Source organism: Ambystoma mexicanum, chromosome 3p (assembly GCF_040938575.1).
Source record: "Ambystoma mexicanum isolate Mex_15411 chromosome 3p, UKY_AmexF1_1, whole genome shotgun sequence".
In the NCBI taxonomy this organism is placed as follows: domain Eukaryota; kingdom Metazoa; phylum Chordata; class Amphibia; order Caudata; family Ambystomatidae; genus Ambystoma; species Ambystoma mexicanum.
Genome location: NC_090925.1, coordinates 170,060,747 through 170,084,665, shown reverse-complemented (window position 1 = coordinate 170,084,665; position 23,919 = coordinate 170,060,747). Strand labels below are relative to the sequence as shown.

The window sequence follows — 23,919 nt, the reverse complement described above, 5'->3', positions numbered from 1 at the left end:
CGGAGCCACACGCTCCTTTGCCTAAAACTTTTGATTTGCAGACGTGCTCGACCGCAGCACTGCCCGCCTTATCCTGCCGGAGAAGGCCAGGCTGTCGACGCGCCGAGTAGCATCAGCCAGTGGGTTTACCACCACCCGGAGACCGTAAAAACGCCGGACGACTCGACGCCCTTGTTGGGCCCCAGTTCTTCACCAACTCTTTGCTGTCCTGAACTATCAGCATCGAGGTGCCCCGCACGCCTCTTCCTTGCTGGACGTCTTCTCTCTGTCGTCGATGAGCACCGCAGGGACTGAAGCTGCCGCCTCGACGCCGAGTTCACTTTCTTCGAGGGATGTCGACGATCCGTGCCTCCTGCTTTAAAGGGAGCTGCTCAAGAAGGATGTGTCGATGACTCATCGTCAAACTCTGCTATTCCAGGTATATTGGGGTGGTAGAAACATTACAGAAGCAAATACGACTTATAGAACAATATATGGACTGGGCTTGTGATATAATCTTTATTTTACCAGTTGCCCAGGTTGGGGGGGGGGGGGGGGTCTCCACACAGCGCTGTCTTGTTGGTAGGGGCCAGTATTCTGCCAATTGTTCTAACCAACTGATTTCCTCCTATATCTATTGTTGGTTACCTTTATTAAATGATTTGTGTGTGACATTTAACCAGAGTACAGTTGATGCACTTTAATGAAATCCGATAATTGTGGTACCACTTACAACTGTATATATTTGCCGTTATAGATTAACTAAGCACAAAGTGAGTTATTGTGATTGTATATAACCTTGAACTTAATTATATAAAGACTGTGTTTTAACTAATAGTGTGTGAACATTCCTTTGTGGAGGCTTGGGGACTACACTGTACTTAAGAACCAGCCTGCATCACCTCCTGAGAAGCTAGGCCTGGATTGCTCGTCCATTGCTACTGTATTAGAGAATCTTGGCTAGGGTCCTCTGTGCCTCTCCTCTACCATATAGAGAGCAGAAGTACAGACACCCCTTCCAGCATCACACTCCTCAAGAGGGCAGAACAGGATCCAAGAGTAGGGAATAGGATGGTAGCACAGGTTACCTCTATGAAGGTGAGTGGCCCTCAGGGGACACTTGTGTGTAAAAATGGATGGATGCGCCAGGGGCCGCTGGTTAGGGTTAAGTACTCACTGACCCAAGGCGCACTCTGAACCAAACTTCAGCATTCAAGTCCATATCAGTTGCGGGTTCAAATGCTACTATTGTGCGGTTCTGCAGCTTTCAGCGGCTGAGTTCCAGGGATGATTCTGTGGCGGGACACTGACGATTTCTCCTCTCCTGATGAAGGGATCAACTCTATTTCACTGCAGCTAGTCTCGGGCCACATGGGGGCACAGCAGCAGGCCACCCTTGAAGTTCGTCACCACGGCTGGGTGACAGTGACCGTGTGCACTCTGGTTCAGGTGTACTGTCCTAATTCCAGACCTAGGGTGCCAAAGTGTACAAAACTCGGCTGAAGAGTGCCTTATACCAAGTGCTTACGATCTCCAAAGTCTCAAGTGTCACTTCGAGACGGTGGCAGTTCCAGGGCAAAGGTCTTGTGCAAGCTGTTCAGTTCAATGGTTGGCCCAGGAACACTTCCAAGAAGTCTTGCTTTCAGGTTTAGGTGGAGAAGCAGACAATAGTTGGTCTCACTATTCTAATGGGTCAAAGCACCTTTGCAGACCACCTAAGTTCGATCAGAAGCCAGGGGTACAAGGGGACAACAGCGGGCTCAGGGTGCCAAACCTTCCAGCAGGTCACCAGCCGTTCCTTGACTCGGCTTCTTGGTATCAGGATACTTGGATCCTATCCTAGCTTCAGTGAGTGCTCAAGGTATCAACCTGGTATGGGTGTTTGGGCCCTAATCATATGCAGAATCTCCTTTGAGCCCAAACGAAGAGAACCCAATGAGAGACCTGCTCGCATACTGCCGTGCCAGACGTGGACCAATCACGGACCACAGTGGTCCCAGTCATTCCCAGCACACCTGACTCTCTGGCACCCAGGATGTATATTGGATCTAGACAGTCCAGCCCACATCCTGGAGACACACACTCACACACAAAGCATGCAATTCGGTTTGAGCAGGGAGCTGCATGACCAAATATGGGTTTTCCTGGGTCTGCTCGACCTGGGGAAGGCAAAGGGACAAGATGGCCAAAGGACATTGTGGAATGGCCATTTTGGGACCAAGCCACTCTCCAGGGCCCAACACGGTAAACTCGATATGGACCACAAGAAAGGGTTAAACATATATGAAAAATAACAGCCGCCACCAGCTCTGTCCAAGACACATTTGTACTTCTACCGAAAAATCCTTTGATGGTTTCTAGGGCCTTATAAAACGAAAGGAAGACCCCAGTGCACTGTACTGTAAGGTACTTTTTGCACTGGTAACATTTTGCAAAAAACTAACAACAAAGTGAAAGGTTAAGGGAAACAGTCTCCCAGTACTGACTGTCTTTAAGGGCATGTCAGTTCCCCATAACAAAGTGAGCGAAAACCCAGTGGAGTGCAGCAGAAGGCTGTGCTCCACTGGCAAAAGTCAGGCTAGGATGGTCGGGCAACAGCAAAAAGTTGGGGGGTACACAACTGGAAGTAAAATTACACATAAATGAAAATCTTGCCTAACGGCGACCTTAGCTGCACTCTTGACACAGTGGTGGATAGGTCGGATGATAAATATCTAAAGCCGCCCCCCTCTGCTTGGGCTCTGGGCTCCATTCTATGGTACGTAGAGATGGTGGACATCTATAGGCGGCTACATGGGAAGGATAGAGGCTATTCACACTATGCAGCGCCATCAAAGGTGCACCACCCGTCTGTATTACCTCTTTCTGTTGCTTGTTAATCTGCTTAGAATCACATGCTGTGCATATGGTCCAACATCCAGTGGTAACCGCAGAGTATTGCATCTTGTCTTTGGGGGACCGAAAGGGTACGTAGGCATAGGCGTGTCTGAAACACTATCCCTATCGTGACGTGTGTAGTACCCAAAATCTCTCACGCGCCGAGGTCCCTCGGATTGTTTTTTTCTGCCCAAATAACTGGTCGCCCTATAGCGGAGCTCTTCATGAGACATTGTTTATCTTAACGAATTGTCGGTTTATTCCCCGTTAAGTCACTTCGCCCATCAAGAACATCTTCGACGAAGACTACGGGGGTATCGTCTACGGCTGTGGGTTCCGAGCCTAAGATCCGGCGTTCGGACTTCCATGTAGTCAGGCCTTCTGGCCGGCCTACACAGTAGGGAGAGTGGGCTCGGGGTTTGCCATACTGTTATGTCTTTCCTCTTTTCCACTGCTTTCCTTTTTGGTCTGGTCACCCTTCCCTTCTGCTATGGAAAGGACTCCATTTAGATTCTGCCCTGTGTGTAGGGTCAGATATCCGTGGAAAGACAAGCACACGTCATGTAACGCTTGTCTCCCCCTAGAGCACGACAAAAAGCAGTGTTCGGCGTGTAAACTCCTTAAACCCTTAAGGAGCGCGGGTTGAAGCGGTGGGCCGCGTAAGATATGTCGCACGTGGAGTCTCCCTCCACTGCCGCGACACCAGCCGAAAGTTACGGGGGTACATCGGATGACCAAACATCCAACGCGGACGTTCTAGACCGTGAGGCGGACTATTTTAGGGTCGCCACGCCCGTCCCCCACCCTTCCAGGCTCGACTCCGGTCTTGCTACAGGGACCACACCCGGTGACAGGGGCGTACAATCGCACCGCATAAAGCACACAACCCAAGCGCCCTCCTTGACGATTTCGTCGAAGGCCAAAGTGCCAACTGGTCCGCCGGAAACTTAGGCGGCGCCCACGGATCGGTCTGATCCGAAGTCTTCCCTGCATCCGCAGCAGCGCATGACGACTAGACATAACAAACATAACAAGGGCGCTACTCCCCAAACTACACGTGCCGAAGTTTCAGAACAAGAAACTTCGACGGATTCCAAGGTTTCCAAGGCCCGTACAGGCCCGAAAACTACGAGTAGGCCTCTACCCGAGAAGCCATCCGCTGGCCCTTCTGGAGCCGCGGAAGACATTTTCACTGCCGACACATCATCGGAGGCGTTGTCTCCCGAAGATTTGGTGACTATCCGTAAGAGCATTAATAGGATTGCTACGGCGGTGGGCGTAGTACCGGTTCCGCCTACAGTTATGGGCCAATCCACCGAAAAGTTTTCCACGGATTGGGAAAACGATCCCATAGACTTACGAAGAAAGCCAGGTACCCCTCTCAAGCACCCTGAGGACATCCTCTCAACGCCTTAGGACGCAGGACACGGTTCCTACTCAACTAGGTCCATTTGGGTCATCCAAGTGGACCACAGAGCAATTTGAGGGGTGTATGGATTGGCTGGAGCAGTTTTTCAGGGCTTCTGATCAACCTCAGCCGAAAAAAGCTCGGGTAGACCCTAACCCTCAAACACAAGATGTCCAACACCTAGATGTCCAACACCAAGTTGACTATAAAGAAGATGTCCAGATAAGACATGTATAGAGACCTCTATACAGAAGAAGTCTTCTTCTTTTCTGGACAACTATGGGGAAGATCAAGGAGCAACGGACAACTGGGAGGACACCCAGCAGGACAATCACAACTCTGATATCGTTTGCCTCGACTCTCCCCCATCCACCGCAATTCGACAAGCTTCCCCGGTGGATGATCAAATGGCTTTCAACAACATGTTGAAAAAAGCAGCAGAATTCTTTAAAATTGCCACTCTTGAAGCCTTGCCCGAACAGGATTTCGCGGAGGACATTATTAATGAAAAGCCTCCGGCAAGCCAGTCTATTCCTCTCTTGAGCTCTGTAAAGAGACAACTGGCCCCTTCCTGACTCGCACCCGCTCAGGCTAGGGCTGTGAACCCAAGGGTCGAAAAACTTTTCCGACCCTCCCCCTCTGACCCGCTTTATATCAAAGGACATGCAATCCCAGACTCCCTGGTGGTGACCAACACTTGCAAGAGAGCAGGGGTTCCCCTTGCCACGGGACAGTCACTCCCGGAGGACAAGGAGTCCAAAAAGTTGTATGCCTTAGGTAAACGGGTTACGTCGGCGGCGGCCTATACCGTCCGGATTGCCAATAACACAATGTTACTAGCAAGCTACGTTGACGCGCAATGGAACCTACTCCAGGAAGGCCTTCAAGAGGTTTCCGGAACCAACCAGAGTCAAGCTTCTCGCCATTGTCTCGGAGGGCAAACTTGCCAATCAGAATGTGGTAAAGAATACCCTGGACCCCGCAGAGACAGCAGGCAGGTCTCTCGCACAGGGTACTCTCCTAAAGAGGCAAGTGTGGCTGCGCACGTCGGGTTTCAGGCCTGAGACCCAGGCATCCATTATCAACAAAGAGACCAACCTCTTCAGGAAGGCGGTAGACGATGCGTTGAAGACAGCCAAGAGGCAGCACGAGACTATTAAGTCGCTGCACCAGATTTCCCAGAAACCCTCTTCACAGAGGGGCAGTAATTCTCGGCGGTCCTTTCGAGGACAAGCATGCGCCGCTCAAAACAACTTTGGCGCGGGCAACTTCAACTCAACTCAAGTCAACCTGCTGCAAGCCCCACTTACTACCCCCAGAGGGGTCTGAAGCGCGGAAAGCATAGAGGCAGAGGCTCCAATTCCAGAGGAGCGTCAACTGCTAGTCAGAAATGACCACCAAGTCCAGGTCCCCTCCCATGTCTCCCCGGTCAGGGGGCGATTAACATCCTTCCTCAAGGCATGGGAGGGGATAACTTCAGACCAGTGGGTCTTAAAGATGGTCGCCCACGGTTACTGGATGGAATTCGCCCAACCTCCACAGTTCAGTCCGCCGAAACATCAATGCCTTTCACCGGAAGTGATCCTGTTCCAAGAGGTGGAAGCACTGCTGGGAAAGGGCGCCATAGAAGCTGTCCCGATTCTTCAGGTAAACTAGGGTATCTATTCAGTGTACTTCCTTGTACCCAAAAAGGATCTCGCCATGCGTCCTGTTCTAGACCTGCGCCCAGCGAACAAGTTCATAAAGCCCCAGAAGTTTTGCATGGTAACACTGCAAGAGGTGATCCCATTGCAAAAACAGGGGGACTTCATGACAACATTGGATATGAAAGATGCATACTTTCATATTTCAATGCTGCCAGCGCACAGAAAATTCCTAAGGTTCGTGATTCAGGACAAACACTACCAGTTCAAGGTACTCCCCTTCGGCATAGCCTCAGCGCCAAGGGTGTTTACCAAGGTCCTGGCAGTGGCAGCGGCACACCTGCACAGACTTTCAGTTCCAGTTTACCCTTACCTCGACGATTGGCTCATCACGGGGGACTCGTTCGACGTTTGTTTTTCGAACACCCAAAAAACAGTGGACCTACTGTTCAGCCTGGGATTTTCTATCAACGAAAAGAAATCCAGCTTAGTCCCCAGCTAAGTAAAACAGTTCCTGGGGGCTCTAATTTGTACGGAAGACGGTCTAGTCTTCCCTTCCAGCGAGAGGTTCAGAACATGCTCTCTCAGGTTCCTCAGTATGTAGCCAGTCGAGAGGTGACGGTACGCAAAGCTATGCGTTTGCTAGGAATGATGGCGTCATGCATATACTTGGTTCCCCACGCGCAGCTGCGCATGTGTCCCATGCAAGAGTGGCTCAACAGCCAGTGGTGTCAGGCCAGCGGACAATGGCAAGATCTGTTGTCTCGCCAGCCCTCGTTCTCTCTCTGCAGTGGTGGTCGAGGGAGAACCTCTTGAAAGGGAAAACCTTCACCACCCCTGCAGTGGAAGCCACTCTCACGACAGACGCATCTCTCAAGGGGTGGGGGGCTCACCTGCTTCAGCAGACAGCACACGGAGTGTGGTGCCCTCAGGTAGCGTCCAACCATATAAACCTACTGGAGCTAGCAGCAGTGTTCAAAGCATTGAAAGCCTTTCAGGAGCAACTGCAAGGGAAGACAGTGCTGGTCTTAACCGACAGCACAACAGCAATGTATTACCTGAACAAACAGGGGGGCACTCGCTCTCCAAGGCTTTCCAAGCTGTCCCAAAACATCTGGATATGGGCTCTCAAACGCAAGATGTTCCTGAAATCCTAACATGTTCCAGGGGAATTCAATCTTCTGGCAGGCGTACTCAGCAGAGATTTTCCTCTGCCAGAAGAATACGAATGGCGACTGCACGAAGACATTGTATCCAACGTCTTCGCAGAATGGGGGTTTCCAGAGATCGACCTGTTCGCTACTCAGGAGAACGCCCAATGTCAAGATTACGCCTCCAGGTACCCCCAGAACCGATCCAAGGGAAATGGTCTCTGGATAACTTGGTCAGGGAAATGTGTCTATGCTCCCCCTCCCCCCCGACGCCCCTTCTGAACAAGATAGTACACAAGATGCACCAGGAACCAGTCACCGTGATTCTGGTGGCTCCCATGTGGGCCCGCCAACCTTGGTTCGCGCACCTGATGGAAATGTCCCTCTCCCCACCAGTCAAGCTGCCCTGCCCGTACAACATGTTGTCTCAGGACAGGGGGGAGACTGCACCCATGCCCACAAAATCTGAATTTAGCAGCCTGGCTCCTGAGGTCATACAGTTTGGACATCTGCAACTCCCTCAGAGATCCATGGACATACTGAGGGATGCAAGAAAGCCTAACACACGTTATTGCTATGCCAGCAAATGGAAACATTTTGTCATCTGGTGCAGTTCCAAAGGCGTCTATCCCACCGATTGCTCGCCTTCACACATTGTGTTATATCTAACCCAACTGTTGGACTCTGGGTTAGTCTTCAATTCCTTAAAGGTTCACCTAGCGGCATTGTCAGCCTACACCACGTCACAGCAGAAGGTGTCGTGGTGGAAAAGCCTTTATGGAAGGGGTTAAGAATGTATCCCCCCATCACTCACCCAGCCCCTGGGTGGGATCTAAATGTGGTTTTAACTAGGCTCATGGGACCCCCTTTTGAGCCTATGCATAAAGCTAGTCTGAAAGACCTGACTTACAAGACAGCCTTTCAAGTAGCTATCACTTCTATCAGAAGAGTTAGCGAACTACAGGCCCTCTCGGTTTTGGACCCCTTTGCTACAGTCCACAAAGATAAGGTAGTTCTGCGCACACATCCCAGATTTGCACCGAAATTCATTTCGAAGTCCCATGTGAACCAGTCAATCGAACTACCCACATTCTTCCAGAGACCTACTAACATGGCCGAAAGAAGCCTTCACACACTAGATGTGCGCAGGGCAGTCATGTTCTATATGGGTAGAACTAAACCACTGAGGAAAACTAAGCAATTATTTGTTTCAGTGGCAGCTGATAGAGAAGGGGACCCTGTCTCTAAATCAGCAATATCAAGGTGGATTGTCAAATGCATCAAACTATGTTACACTCTTGCAAAGGGAGAACTGCCCTTCAAGCCTAGAGCACATTCTATTCGAGGCACTGGGGCCATAGCATTCATTGCAAATGTTCCCCTAGAGTCCATTTGCAAAGCGGCATCCTGGAGTTCTTTACACACCTTTACAAAACACTATTGCCTAGACACTCATTCTAGGTCTGATTCTCAGGTGGGTCAAGCAGTACTAAGATATCTTTTTTCTACTGTTCCTTCTCACAACCCGCCTCCAACTCTGGGTACTGCTCGCTAGTTTATGCACAGCATGTTATTCTAAGCAGTTTAACAAGCATCAGAAGACATGCATTACTTACCGTAAAAGCATATCTGATTATTGTATCTACTTAGATTCACATGCGCCCTCCCTGCCTCCCCGCTCAGGGTGGAAGGAACATAGACTTCTTACTACTTTCTCTCTTCATGTACTCACTCACTATAGCCTCGGGCTCCCTCATGGCAGAAAAAATACAATCGGAGGGACCTCAGCGCGTGAGGGATTTTGGGTACTACACACGTCACGATAGGGATAGTGTTTCAGACACGCCTATGCCGACGTCCCCTTTCGGTCCCCCGAAAGACGAGATGCAATACTCTGCGGTTACCACTGGATGTCGGACCATATGCACAGCATGTGAATCAAAGCAGATACAATCATCGGAAATGCTTTTACGGTAAGTAATGCATGTCTTACTGGCCAGGAGGTTATTAGGGAATTTACCATCATTGAGTATACGGGTAGGGTGCCCTTGGGCCATGCCCCACTGATGGCAACCTGGCAAGCAACCCCCCTCTCCCCCCCCCCCCCCCTCCCCAGACAGCCAGTCCTCACTTGGCACCTACGTGCCTAGGCTCTGCAGGATGGAGTTTTCCAGGAATGTATTTTTTATAGGACCGAATTGACGAGTATTTTGAGATGTAATCCGGGTAGCGTGGATGTGTCTGGCATTGTGTGGGATGCTTTTAAGGCTGTGATGGGAGGGGCTGCTATTGGCAAGATGGCTGGGCTCTGGAAGGAGCTTTCTAAGGCTCTTTCTAGCACTATTGAATGGGTGGAGCGTGAGTGGGAGGGTGTGGGGGAAGGAGATCAGGCAATTATTGACCCTCGGACAACAGTGTATGGCTCAGTGGGATCGCCCGGCAGGTTCTAATTACCTAGCTGCACCCGCTGGTTGCATGAAGATGGTGATAAAACCAGAAGGCTGCTGGCGTGGCTATGCCGGAGGGACGTGCCTAGGGAAATTATATGTGCCATACAAATGGACAGGGGTGTAGTTGTCAAAGATAATTACTTTTTACCTATGTTACTGCTCGTCCACCAGGCCAGATTCTAGAGCAGATGAGAGGGGGGTTGGGGAAGCTGTGGAGCTGCTGACGTAGATGGAACTGCCTAGGCGCGGGTGGATGCCCTAGATGCCCTGCTCACGGTTTAGGAGATTGTGTCAGTAATAATGTAACTGGCGCCGGGGAAGACCCCGGGTCCGGACAGGTTACCGGGAGAATTTTATAAAACCTATGCAGCAACTCTGGCTGCAAAACTCCTTTATTCGAGTAGGCGTATGACATTGGTATGCTTCCCAGCAGCTTGAGAGAGAGAGTCCCTGATTGTGCCAGTACTCGAGTCACCCCAGGACTGCGACTCTTACAGGCCACTTTCCATGATAAATCTAGATTAGAAGATCTTTACTGCCCTGTTAGCCAATAGGTTGAAAGATGTGATCAGATACTTAATACAGACGGGCTATGTGCTTGGCAGAAACACAGCGTGGAACTTGCTACATCTGCATCATGTGTTGGACTGCGCCAGATACTTGGACGTGAACTGTGCTGTGGCGCTGCTGGACATGATCAAAGTATTTGATTCTGTTAAGTGGCTCTGGCTACATGGGGCCTTGCGGTGCTTTGGCGTCGGACCCGGATTCCGATGGTGGGTTAGACTTCTTTATACGCGGCCTCAGGCTAGGGTGTGTACCGGGAGGCAGATCTCAAAAGCTTGGGAGCTCTGCAGAGGCACCAAACCGGGTTGCCCACTGTCCCCAATGTTATTTATCCTGGCCTCGGAACTGCGTTCCTGCATGCAGAATACTCTGAAGCGGGCATCTTGATTGACTGGGTCACTCACCTGATTTCAATGTATGCAGACGACATGCGCCTTTACATCCACTCACCTGATGAAAATATGCCACATCTCAATGTCCTAGACCAGTTTGCAGAGTTCTCCAGCATTCAGGTAAATTGGGAGATGTCTTATTCCCATTGGCAGAATTTGTGGGATGTGGCCGCACACAGCTGCCAGACCTCAGGTTGGAATGACACCGCGTGACCTCTTGGGATGGATGTCGGACACGACATGGCGGCCTCACACACACACAACACATAAAGGGTGCGAGACGGGGTCCTCAAATCCATGACATTTTGTCAACGACTGCCGTTGTTTGTGATGGGTAGGGCTGCCCTGCTCAAGATGGTGGTATTGCTACGCCTGTTGTATCACTTTATCAATATCCCTTATGATAACCCCAGGAGGTTTTGTACGACGCTGGACCCGAAGGTAAGGTTCTTTTTTTGGGGGGCAGGAAACAATGCCGGATTGCGCTGGGCACCCTACAGCTGCAGTTTGTAGTGGGCTGGTTGGTGGCTGAGACAATGTTGGATACAACGCTTCTGCAACAGTCCCTCCGGCAGTGCTTTTTGAAGGAGGTTTGATGGATGGCGGACACTGGTCCATTGCCTGTGCCCTGGCTTCTTAGGCTGGGGAGGTCACTTTGGCATAGGGTTTGGCAGAGGTTGGGTGTTGTGCACCCTTATTCCCTGAACATCCCGCTGGTTGCTCTTGTGGGAACAGGACTGGGCTCTTATCACTAGGATTAGAAGGCACTGGGAGGGCAATGGCTGGCCTTCTGGGAGACTTGCTAGAGCACGGAAGGCTGATGGATTTCACTACTTTAAGACCGCGATCTGTTATTCATGTGGGCCAGTCCTTGTGCCAGTGTTTGGTACGGAACATCGAAGCCCGGTTGCTGGGGTTTTCCATGGGTGTCGAGGTGGATAGAACACTGGAGTCCATGTATGACATGGCGAAGGAGGGGGGGTCGGGCGGCAGACCATATCTCGACTGTACAAACTGCTTCTGTACAGGCATGGGGAAACATTCCTGGGGGGTCCTAGCACGATGGGAGGTGGATCTTGGCAGGTTGCTCACGGATGCTGAGTGGGCTCGAGCACTGGGACACATCAAGAGTGTTTCCAGGAACTCCTGATTTCACCTTCTCCAACTGTATATTACGCACAGAGCCTACATGATGACTCATAGGATCTCTAGGTTCGTGGGAGCCGGGATGCAGCGCTGCCCTAGATGCGCACATGAGGTTGATGATTTTTATCATATGTTTTGGTCCTGCCCAATTATTGATAGGTTCTGGTTCTGGCTCTGAACTGTGTTTTTTAAAGTAACATTGGTGGTGTAACTGTATCCATTCTTGATAGAAGAAAGTTACATATGTTGCACGATATACTTGTAACCGTAGTTGTCTAATCAAATGGTTCTAAAAGCGAATAACACTGTATATTGGGATCAATAAGGGTCTACTGCCCTTGAATTATTTGTTGTATACTGAAAGTATACCTAACCTGGTTTTACTCCCCAAGAATAGCTTAAGGCCGTTCTGAATGTTATAGGTTTGACTCACCTTGACTGCTTATTGTAATCTAAATAAGGTTATACTTTGGTTTGTAAACCATAAGTATAGAGTTCATTTTTATAATTGTGTTTATATGATATGTGAAAGTACTTGGCTTTCCCAAGATTTATCATGCTTACATCTACTTATAATTCATTATTTTTACAATACATAGTATTTTAGTGTTTCTTTGGACCATATGTATGCTACAATTTATTTGGACCAAGCTACAGCCCTTGTTTCATCCTAAGATAAGCCTGGCTGCTTTGTCTACGCTGCCTAATGTTCTCACGTGGTACAACCTTCTACCAAGAGTGGAGTTTTGTACAGTCTCATATGGTTTTATAAAACTTTTAGTTGGACTTTAGAAAAACTGTTCGAACACTGTACTTTGTGGACTCATTGAGAGCCCTTGGCCTCACTCATTCTCTACTGAGAATAAGCCTCAACTGCTCGTCCACCAGGCCAGATTCTAGAAATCAATCTTACCAGGTTTATTGGTACTTCTGATGCTTGTTAATCTGCTTAGAAACGCATGCTGTGCATATGGTCCGACATCCAATGGTAACCGCAGAGTATTGCATCTGGTCTTTTGGGGACCGAAAGGGGATGTCGGCATAGGCGTGTCTGTAACACTATCCCTATCGTGATGTATAGTGTACCCAAAATCCCTCACGCGCCGAGGTCCCTCAAATTGTACTGGTCGCCCTATAGTGGAGCTCTTACATAAGAGACAATGTTTATCTTATACCGACTTGTCGGTTATTCCCCGATAAATCACTTCGGTCACAAGAACAACTTCAACGAAGACTACAGGGGTTTGTCTACTGCGGTGGATTTTGGTGCCTAAGATCAGGCGGCCGGAGCTTCCACGTGGTTGGGCCCTCGGGCCGACCTTTACAGTAGGGAGAGTGGGGTCGGGGTGGCCATATTTCCAGTATGTCTTTCCTCCTCTTTACCCTTTAGGCCGCTCTTGCTATGGAAAGTACTCCTTTTAGGTTCTGCCCTAAGTGCAGGGTCAGATATCCTTGGAAGGACGAACACAGGACGTGCAACGCCTGTCTCCCCTTAGATCACAATGAGAAGCGATGTGCGGCTTGTAATCTCCTTCGGCCGAAGACCCTTAAGGAGTGCCACGTATGGAATGTCGCAGGTAGAATCCCCTTCCCCCACCGCCACACCCGCCGAAGTGACGGGGGCACCTCAGATGACCAAACATCCGTTACGGATGTGATCGACCTTGAGGCGGACACTTCTGACTCTGGATTTGCTTCAGGGACAAGACCCCGCGACGGGGGCCTACAAGCGCATTTCACTAAGCACACAACCCCTACACCTATTTCGACGAGTATGTCGAAAAAGGTAAAAGCGCCAGCATGGGCGTCAAATTTCGGCGGATCGCTCAGATCCAAAGCCTTCCCCGCATCCGCAGCAGCGTCTTGTGACTCGGCATTCAAACGACAAGTAAGGGCGCTACCCCTAAAGGTTTACGTCGAAGCGCGAAATCCGACGCTACGATGGTCCCGAAGGCCCCGGTAGGCCCAAAAATCACAACTAGGCCTCAAGTCCAAAAACCGACTGCTAGGCCCTCTAACGCTGCGGAAGGAAACAAACCTACCGATAGACCATCGGAACCACTGTCTCGCGCCGATTCGGCGATTATCGAAGACCGCATCGAGAGAATTACTTCAGCGGTTGGACTTATTCCTGTTCTTCCGAAAAGCATTGGGCAGGCCGCGGACACATCTTTGGATACACTATGGCACCCCGATTCTCACTATACTTATGAGGACAGTCAAGAGACTCTTTCCAACACCCTGAGAGACAATTTTTGGTTCTGTAGGGCGGAAGATGACGTTTTTCCACCCGTAGGCCCATCTGGGTCCTCTAAATGGACAAGGGAAAAATTTGAAGGGTGTATAGACCGTCTGGAAAGAATTGTCAGTTTTTCTGAACATCCTTCCCCGAAAAGGTCTTGTGGGGAGCCTAACCTTCAATCTACTTCACATTTTCAAGATCAGCCTTCTGTCCCCTCCAGCATGAAGACATTGTCCAGATGGACACTTACAGGGACATTTACGATGAAGAGGAAGACACTTCCTTTCTACAGAATTACGAAAAGGAACAGGCGGATGCCACAGACAATTGGGAAGAAACCCAGCAAGAGTGAACGGACCCATGGACGCTTCCCCCATCAAGATCAGGACAGTGATGTATTATGCCTGGATTCCACTCTGTCCACCCCGGCTCGCCAGGCCTCGCCTTTAGATGACCAGATGGCCTTCAATTCCAGGTTAAAGAAGGCAGCTGAACATTTTACGATCTCTACTCAAGAGGCAGTGCCTGAGCAGGACTTTGTAGAGGAAATTCTTAAGGAGAAACCTCCCTCTAGCCACGCCATTCCCTTCTTTAATTCCATCAAGAGAAGATTGGCTCCCTAACCAGCTCAAACCCGAGCAGTGAACCCGAGAGTTGAAAAAGTTATTTTGGCCAGCTCCTTCGGACCCACAATACATTAAAGGTCACACCACCCCTTATTCTCTGATAGGGACTACCACCCGGAAGAGGGTAGGAGTACCCCCTGGCAAGGGGAATCACCTCCAGATAGGGAATCCAAGAGGCTGTATGCCTTAGGCAAGCGAGTCACCACGGCTGCCGCATATACCTCGCATATAGCAAATACTACTACGCTGCTGGTGAGTTATGCTGAGGTTCAGTGGAAGCTACTTCAGGAAGGCCTCCAGGAGGTCCCAGAACCCGTCAAGTCCAAGCTTCTCTCCATTGTGGCCAAAGGAAGACAGGTGGACCAGAATGTGATAAAGAACACTCTGGACATGGCTGAAACAGCAGGCAGGTCTCTGGCCCAAGGGACCCTACTCAAAAGGCACAATTGGTTGTGCACCACAGGGTTTAAGCCCAAAACGCAAGCCGCGCTCATCAATAAACCAATTGAAGAAGCCAACCTCTTCGGAAAGGCTGTCGATGAGGCCTTAGAAACAGCCAAAAAAGAGCATGAGACCCTTAAGTCTCTGCAACAAATCACTCAAACCCCCCAACCCCCTCACAAAGAGGAAGTAACTCTCTGCGGTCCTTTCGAGGGCAGTCCCGTGCAAGTCAGAACTATGGCACTGGGACCTTCAATACCAGACAAACATCAGGAAGCCCAGCATACTACCCTCCAAGCGGTCAGCGCCGCAGCAAAGCCAGAGGTAGAGGCCCCAATCCTAGAGGAGCCGCAGCCTCGGGTCAGAAATGTCCATCAGATCTGGGTCCCCTCCCATGTCACCCCGGTCGGGGGGCGCTTAACATCTTTCCTCACGGCATGGGAGGGGATAACTTCAGACCAGTGGGTCATAAAAATGGTTGCCCACGGGTACTGCGTGGAATTCGCCCGACCTCCACAATTCAGACCACAACGCTCGCAGCGCTGTTCACCGGACCATCTGGAGATCCTGAATCAAGAGGTGGAAGCGCTGCTGGGAAAGGACGCCATAGAAGCCGTCCCCATTCTTCAGGTAAACAAAGGTATTTATTCAGTGTACTTCCTTGTACATAAAAAGGACCTCACTATGCGCCCTGTTCTAGACCTGCGCCCAGCGGACAAGTTCATAAAACCTCAGAGGTTTTGCATGGTAACGCTAAAGGTGGTGATCCCACTGTTGAAACAGGGGGACTACAATGCAACATTGGATGAAAGATGCATACTTCCATATTTCAATGTTGCCGGCGCACAGAAAATATCTAAGGTACATGATAGAGGACAGGCACTACCAATTCAAGGTGCTCCCCTTCGGCATCGACTCGGCGCCAAGGGTGTTTACGAAGGTCCTGGCAGTAGCTGCAGCACACCTGCGCAGGTTATCCGTCCCGGTTTACCCTTGCCTCGACGACTGGCTCATAACAGGGGACTCGTACAACACTTGTTTTTTGAACACCCAAAAAACCGTAGACCTTCTCTTCAGTCTGGGATTCTCTTATCAACGAAAAGAAAACCATTCTAGTCCCCAGTCAAACAAAACAATTTCTGGGAGCTCTAATCCAGACTAAAGACAGCCTCATCTTCCCCTCCAACGAGAGGGTTCAGAACATGCTTTTCCAGATCCCTCAATATGTAGCCAGTCGGGAGGTGACAGTGCGCAAAGCCATGCGCTTGCTAGGAATTTTGGCATTGTGCATATACTTGGTTCCCCACGCGCGGCTGCGCATGCATCCCATTCAAGAGTGGCTCAACAGACAGTGGGTTAGGCCAGCGGACAATGGGAAGATCTGGTACTTGTCTGCCAGCCCTCGTTCTCTCTGCAGTGGTGGTCAAGAGAAAACCTCTTGAAGGGGATGACCTTCACCTCTCCAGTGGAAGCCACTCTAAAGACAGACGCATCTCTCACGGGGTGGAGGGGCTCCCCTGCTTCAGCAGACAGCACATGGAGTGTGGTCCCCTCAAGTAGCGTCCAACCATATAAATTTACTGAAGCGATTAGCGGTGTTCAAGGCATTAAAGTCCTTTCAGATGCAACTACAAGGTAAGACAGTGCTGATTATAACGGACAGCATTACAGCCATGTATTAACTGAACAAACAGGGAGCCACTCACTCTCCAGGGCTATCCAAGCTGTCCCAAAACATTTGGATATGGGCTCTCGGACAGAAGATGTTTCTGTTGTCCCAACATGTTCCAGGGGAACTCAATCTTCTGGCAGACGTGCTCAGCAGAGATTTTCCTCTGCCCGAAGAATACGAATGCCGTCTGCATGAAGACATTGTGTCCAGATATCGATCTGTTCGCAACTCAGGCGAATGCCCAATGTCAAGACTATGCCTCCAGGTACCCCCAGAACCACTCAAAGGGGAAAGGTCTCTGGATAAAATGGTCAGGGAAATTTGTCTACGCTCCTCCCCCCTTCTCAAGATGCACCAGGAACCAGTACCATGATACTGGTGGCCCCCATGTGGGCCCGCCAACCCTGGTTCGCACTTCTGATGGAAATGTCCCTCTCTGAACTTAGCACCCTGACTCCTGAGGTCATAGTTTGGACACCTACAGCTCCCTCAGAGGTGCATGGACATACTTGGGAAAGCTAGAAAACCGAACACACGTTATTGCTATGCCAGGAAATGGAAACATTTTGTCATCTGGTGTAATTCTAAGGGCGTCGATCCCATCGATTGCTCACCCACACACATTTGGCTGTACCTTACCCATCTGTTTGACACTGGGTTGGTCTTCAATTCCCTAAAGGTTCATCTGGCTGCTCTCTCGGCCTACACCACATCACAGCAGAAGGTGTTGTGGTGGAAGATACCAGTGATCAAGGCCTTTATGGAATGGGTTAAGAGGATTTACCCTCCCATTTCTCACTCAGCCCCTGGGTGGGACCTAAATGTGGTTTTGACCAGGCACATTTGAGCTCCCTTTGAGCCAATGCATAAAGCAAGTCTAAAAGACATAACTTATAAAATGGCCTTCCTAGTGTCTATCACTTCTATTATAAGGGTTAGCGAACTACAGACTCTTTCAGTTCTAGACCCCTTTGTTACAGTCCACAGAGATAAGGTAGTTCTGCACACTCACCCCAGATTTGCGCCTAAATTCATCTCGAAGTTGCATGTGCACCAATCGATTGAACTACCTACTGTTTTCCAGAATCCCACTAGCATGGCTGAAAGAAGCCTACACACACTAGATGTGCGCAGGGCAGTCATGTTCTATCTGGAAAGAACTAAACCACTGAGGAAAACAAATCAATTTTTTGTTTCAGTGGCAGCTGGTAGAGAAGGGGATCCTGTCTCTAAATCAGCTATCTCAAGGTGGATTGTCAAATGCATCACACTGTTTCTCTCTTGCTAGGAGAGAACTGCCCTTCAAGCCTAGAGCACATTCTACTCGAGGCACTGGGGCATCCATAGCATTCATTGCAAATGTTTCCCCTTGAGTCCATTTGCAAAGCCTTTACAAAACACTATTGCCTAGACACTCATTCTATGTCTGATTCTCATGGGGGACAAGCAGTACAAAACCTCTCTCTACTGTTCCTTCTCAACGCACCTCCAACTCCGGGTACTGCTCGCTAATCTATGCACAGCATGTGATTCTAAGCAGATTAACAAGCATCAGAAGACGTACATTACTTACCGTAATAGCATTTCTGATGATTGTATCTGCTTAGATTCACATTCAACCTCCCCGCTCGGGGTGGAAGGAACATGGACATCTTACTACTTCTCTCTTCTTCATGTACTCACTCACAATAGCCTTGAGCCCTCTCATGGCAGAAAAAATACAATCCGAGGGACCTCGGCGCGTGAGGGATTTTGGATACACTACACATCACGATGGGGATAGTGTTACAGACACGCCTATGCCAGCGTCCCCTTTCAGTCCCCGAAAGACAAGATGCAATACTCTGCGGTTACCACTGGATGTTGGACCATATGCACAGCATGTGAATCTAAGCAGATACAATCCTCAAATGCTATTACGGTAAGTAATGCATGTCATTTTGATGGCACAAAGCACCACCATATGTGACAAACCTACACAGAAGAGGGAAGAATGGACGTCGGAAAACAATATTTGTTTGGCATAGAAACTGGCAATGCCTGTGCCATGCAACAGGAAAAGCACAAATTCTTAATTTAAATGGCCTACTGCCATTTAATCCATGTCCATGGGTTTTGCCTTTCGAAGCATTCTGTTGGTGGTGATCCTTTCCTGCTTAGCCCGTCGGCCCCTGTGTGCCTCACTATTCCCATGGACAGCTCCCACCTACTGGCTTTGCTCGCTAGGACTGTCTTCTCAAACCTCCCCACGCCTATTCTCTAACCATAGCTATGGCCATACAAAATGTAATCTCGTCCAGATCATGGCCCTCACACCATTGTTATTTGACACATGTTTTGAGTCTCTGAGGAAGTATTTTTTTTCTTTTTTCTTTTTTTTTCTTTTTTTTTTCTTAGCAATGAACCCCACATTTCTTTAGGAAGAGAAACCAAATGTGTAGAAATGCAACAATGGAGAGGGTTGTCAAGGAAACATTTCTGATAATTAGGAATGGATCTAGGTGTAGTGAATTTAGATTTCTTTCTATATTTCTTTGTTCCATCATATTTTCTTTTCAGTTTCTTTTCAAATCTATTTTCTTTAACTGGGATGGACTAGCCGCATCTCTGGATTGTCAGTAAACAATCGTTCACCTGCATCCAGCACTAAGGATCATCTAAGAAGATATATAAAGTCTCATAAATTGGAGAACTTCCAATAGGCTATTATGCTGACCAGGAGTGGCAGATATTGAATACAATTGGTGTTACCTGCTACAATGAAAGGAGAAAAATAATAACATCCTGAAGAATGTTCTGGCAGAAAATTGATTAACAGAAACCCGTTGACCTTTATAATTTGAAAAACATATGAAGACAGTTTACGATTTTGTATGATATATTTCACTGAAAATGGAATGACCCAAAATGACGAAATAAATCACTGAATGCATGATTTGGCCGAATTTTGCCAGTTTGAAAATTCCGAACGGCCGAAAAGTTTGACCAGATCACAAATTGGGGGCTGCAGGGATATCCCCCGCACCCTTGCTCAGTATATTGTGAGCGGGAGTGTCCCCTGCAGCTATCCCGGGTGTCGGGAGTGGGAGGGGGGAGGAGAGGACCATGCATGCTGGTTCCCGATCACGGAAGTGAAAGGGAACAGGCATCGCAGGGACCAGAGAGTCGGAAGCAAGGTAAGTAGGGGGTGGGGGTGTGGGTAGGGGTTTGTGCCAAGTTACAAATGTTCAGAGGATTAAAGACCAAAGGTTCTCCCTCGAACATTTCTAACTCTTTCACCCCGATCACTGAAAAGGTGTTCTGTGAAGAATGGTTTTATTGTGTCGTGTTTACAAAGGATTAGAAATTTGCTAGATTGAATATGCTTTATAATCCTGCACGTTTTGTAATTTTGGTAACTATATTGTACCAGCACTAGTTTTTGGGCTGTTGTATTTAGCAACGTTATTTTGAGGTAATTTGATGAATATTGACACACAAGACAAACTGTTGCTCTGATAGTGTATGTCTACTGTGTTGTAGGTATTAAGTGGGACAACGTAATCCTATTCCACTACTGGATTTTTTTCTTTACGAGCTATTGGGGAATTTTAATTAAACTTTAGTGCAAATAGTTTACGTTGAAGCCTATTATGTTACTAACCTTGCTGAAAACTGCACAGTGCACAAACTCTTCAAAGTGGCCCACATTGTCCTGGAACAGTGGAACATACTTATCGGATGTGCTGGCTGTTTGGGTATTGCTCTTTTGCCCTGTTTGCCATTCCGTGCCTGTGGGTACTAGGCCCATATTTACATTAACTGCACTTCCCAGTACCGTAATCATATCGGCAGCACAGCTGCACCATATCTGCTCCAAGTATCCATATTTGACAGTGGACTTTGCAAGTGGCTGACTTGTATGGTCACGACCTTTAAGCACTGTTCGGGCAATTTATTAAATAGTTTACTATCTGTAACCTGAAAAACATGTTGTATACCTTCACAGGGAATGTCCTTTTTCATAGCTTCTTTGTGTGAACATTCTATCATTATGCATTTTATTTTATGCTCTTGAGCTACCCTCCGAAGAGTTGCCCTTCAGGGAAACCTATGGACCTTTCTGTTGCTTAGTTGTAAGCTAGTTCCTCACTACTTGCGTACAAGGCTGATGGACAGGTTGGCGTTGCGACCAGGGCATGTCCTTTGGTGGTTGACCAACGCATCTTTATCATGAAAGGACTAGAGAGGATTTTCTTGGGGTTGTTAGTCTGAAGGGTCAAGGAAGATCTCTTGCGCAGGGGAAGATCTTTGCAATTTGAGGCAATTGTAGAGGCAGCTTGTGAGAAGAGTTAGAAATACAATGCCAGGAAATGTGATGATGGCATAGACCTATATAGGAGCGATTGTACATCCAGAATACTCAACTTTGACAATAATATATACCCTCATGGTACTTGCCAAAGTTAAATGTCAGTCATCTGTGCGGCAAGTGGCTTTTAAAATTGTGTATCAGGTCAAATGGTTCTCTGAATGATGTATCTGGCTAAATATTTTCAACAATAGTGTCGCAGGATCAGTGTTCCTCAGAACTGTTTGTGGATACATATTCCCCAGAAAGGTGTACCGGAGTACTGTTCCCTTGAACATTATGGAAGCTATAATGTTCCAGGATAGCATATCCTTCAAGTTTGTTTTGAAAAAATCTCACCCCCCCCCCCCCAGATGAGGTATGTTGTACACAAGGAACATGTATAGGGATGATCTTGTCAAATATAGCACCCCGAAAGTCTCCCTATGATATTGTATCCAAATCTGACTCCACATGCGCAACATCTTCCCTTCTTCTCTCTTTCTATTTGGGACACATTACCTCTTTCTTTTGTTCCTGAAGTTGTGCCTCCGTCCTTTCTATCTACCCTTGTTGTTTCCATTCTTTCCTGCTTGGTGATTCATCGTCCCCCACCTCACTTCTCTCCACCTATGGTACTGATTCGTCTCTCTCTACTTTCACAGGATGGATGCGATTTTGCTTGCAGGTCCAAGCCTCGCAGTGTGCCAACTGCCTACCGTGGGGTTGGTGACGATCAGCTGGGAGAGGAGCCGGAAGAGCGAGATGACCACCTGCTGCCAATGTAATGGCCTATGAAGGACCGGACCATTCTTGTTTCTGCCTCGCGTCTCCACTGTGACTGGTTTTAGCAGGCATTCCCTTCTTCCCTCCCACCCCCCTCTGCACTCTGATGCAGCCGCAATGCCCTGTGGTTATTTCTTTTCAGACTACCATCTGATTACTCCCCTCTTTGATTTTACAGCACTTAATTAGCTGGAGGAGGACATTAGTACCTGTGAGACATTCACGAACATTGTGCTTTACTTCAGGGGTGGAGAGTCCCTGTGCTTCTTTATTTGAATGAGGGTACGGGGGTTGGTCGATGCTAGGAGGAGTACAGAGGGATTGCCCAGCATCTCCTGCTGCCAAAAGTTGAGGCAGCTCCCCCCCCCTCCAGCTCTTCAGCTCATTGTTACAAATGCAAGCCTCTCTTGGTCTGGCTGCATTCATTGCTCGCTTCCCAGGATCCTTTTCTGATGACCTCAGGATGATGCTTATTTCAGGAGTGTACATTTCCCTTAAGCCGCGTTTTTACTGTGTAGCTGGATCGCTCTCCTGAGCAGATGCTTGCATAATCCATCATTCCTCGCAATAGCAACTTTTGCTGGCTGATTTTTCTGAAGCATCTTTTTCCCCAGTCTGTGCTCGGTGACATCCTTTTGCAGACCTTCCATAGAAGCTCCTGTTTTCAGCGTTCTATTTTCTCCAGAATCTTTTGCTTTCTGTGAACTGCCATCCTTCTGAAGGTTTTTGCCAGCCCTCACAATTTATTTATCTTTATTTCTTTGTGCTGTCCAACCTTAAGATAATCTGCCACAACACTGGTTTCAGAATTTCACTGTGTAACCTTTGCTCCAAGATGGGGATTCTAAGCCTTTTTTATAGAATGTACCTTGACACCATGGCGCTCACCTTTTAAACTCTTCTTTTTAAAGGACAGCCTAGATTCTTGTCATACAAGGGAATGTTCTCTAAAGCTAAAGGATTTTGCCACCGGAATCTGTCACTTTCCCTGTCCCATCTTCCTCTGCGCTAGCACCAAAATCTAGGCTGAGCACATTTCAGCCAGGGTTTGAGTAGTGGCTAGTAGACCTAGTGCTCCATGGCAAATCACCATAGTGACTATACCAAGGCAAGAGGCTTGTCCTGCCCACTTCGATATTGGCTGCCCTTAACTCATGTGCATAGAGGCTTAAAGGCCTTCAAGATGCATTTGCATGGAATTGTGGGTAGCCAAAGGCCAACCCGGCAGCACAGTCCTCCACAACAGGGAGGTCCTTCTACATTTGAAATGCGGGTGGACAGTGTTTACTCAGAAACCTCTGTAGACATCACCTCAGTACTTGAGAACCCCTTAAAGATGGAGAAATTCCTGTACACAGGATTATGAGCAGTTATTCGCATAAGCCTACATGGGTTTCATGGTTTCCATGCAGTTATGGTGATATGTGCATAACTTCTGTTTTGACGAAAGAAGGATGCAGATAAGGAAGTTAATATTTGAACCGGCCTGGAGATTTAAGGCAGTTAATCTGGTTCTTTATTTTGTTGGCATGTTGTGCTGGTGAATGCCCGTCCTTCTCTGGCACTGAGCGTTTAGCTGGTGACCCTCAGTGGGGAGTGCAGTGTGTGCGCAAGGATGGTGCAGAATGGAAAAATGTTTATCCAGCAATTGTTGAAGGAGATGCATGGCTTGTGAAAAGCAGCAAGGCATATTGAGTGTACATTTGATGATACAGGAAGGTTTTACCTACTTGTGGATGTCAAAGATGGTCCCAAGAATGCATGGTTAAGGAGGCCATTCAGATAATTTTTATTTATTTAAAACAAACTTTTTTTTTATTTTCCTACACTGCTCTTTATAAATAAAGTGCGCTGCTGGTTTTTCATTTTCTATGGACCACAAAGCTATGTTTTCAATATTAGAATATTTGACTTGATCTGCTGCCTAACATGGTAAGCGGCTCTGGTCAGCTGATACCATTCTCATAGAGGGATGTCGTAGTCTCATGCCAGGTTTCTGGGGTAATTTTACAGTCTAGACTCTTTGGACACACTAATGGTAAACTGACTGCAACTACCTGCCGCTGGTCTCCAGAGACTTGTGACCCTATTGGAGGGTGGGGGGGAGAAGACATTTCAATAGTAAAAATGCATGTTCGTGCAAATCCACAAAAAGAAAAGCACACCATTTAAAACTATCTGCAAAGAATAGAAAAAGCAGGGTGTACTT

At 48.3% G+C, this 23,919-nt stretch overlaps 1 protein-coding gene across 1 annotated transcript in view; it reads left to right on the top strand.

Annotated features, from left to right (window-relative positions):
- Positions 1-23,580, top strand: part of M6PR (mannose-6-phosphate receptor, cation dependent) — a 200,174-nt gene extending 176,594 nt beyond the window's left edge. Inside the window, exon 7 of the mRNA XM_069650571.1 lies at positions 21,590-23,580. Within this exon, the coding sequence (XP_069506672.1) occupies positions 21,590-21,712 (123 nt within the window). The 3' untranslated portion in view covers positions 21,713-23,580. The remainder of the gene's footprint in view (positions 1-21,589) is intronic.
- The last annotated feature ends 339 nt before the right edge of the window (positions 23,581-23,919 follow it).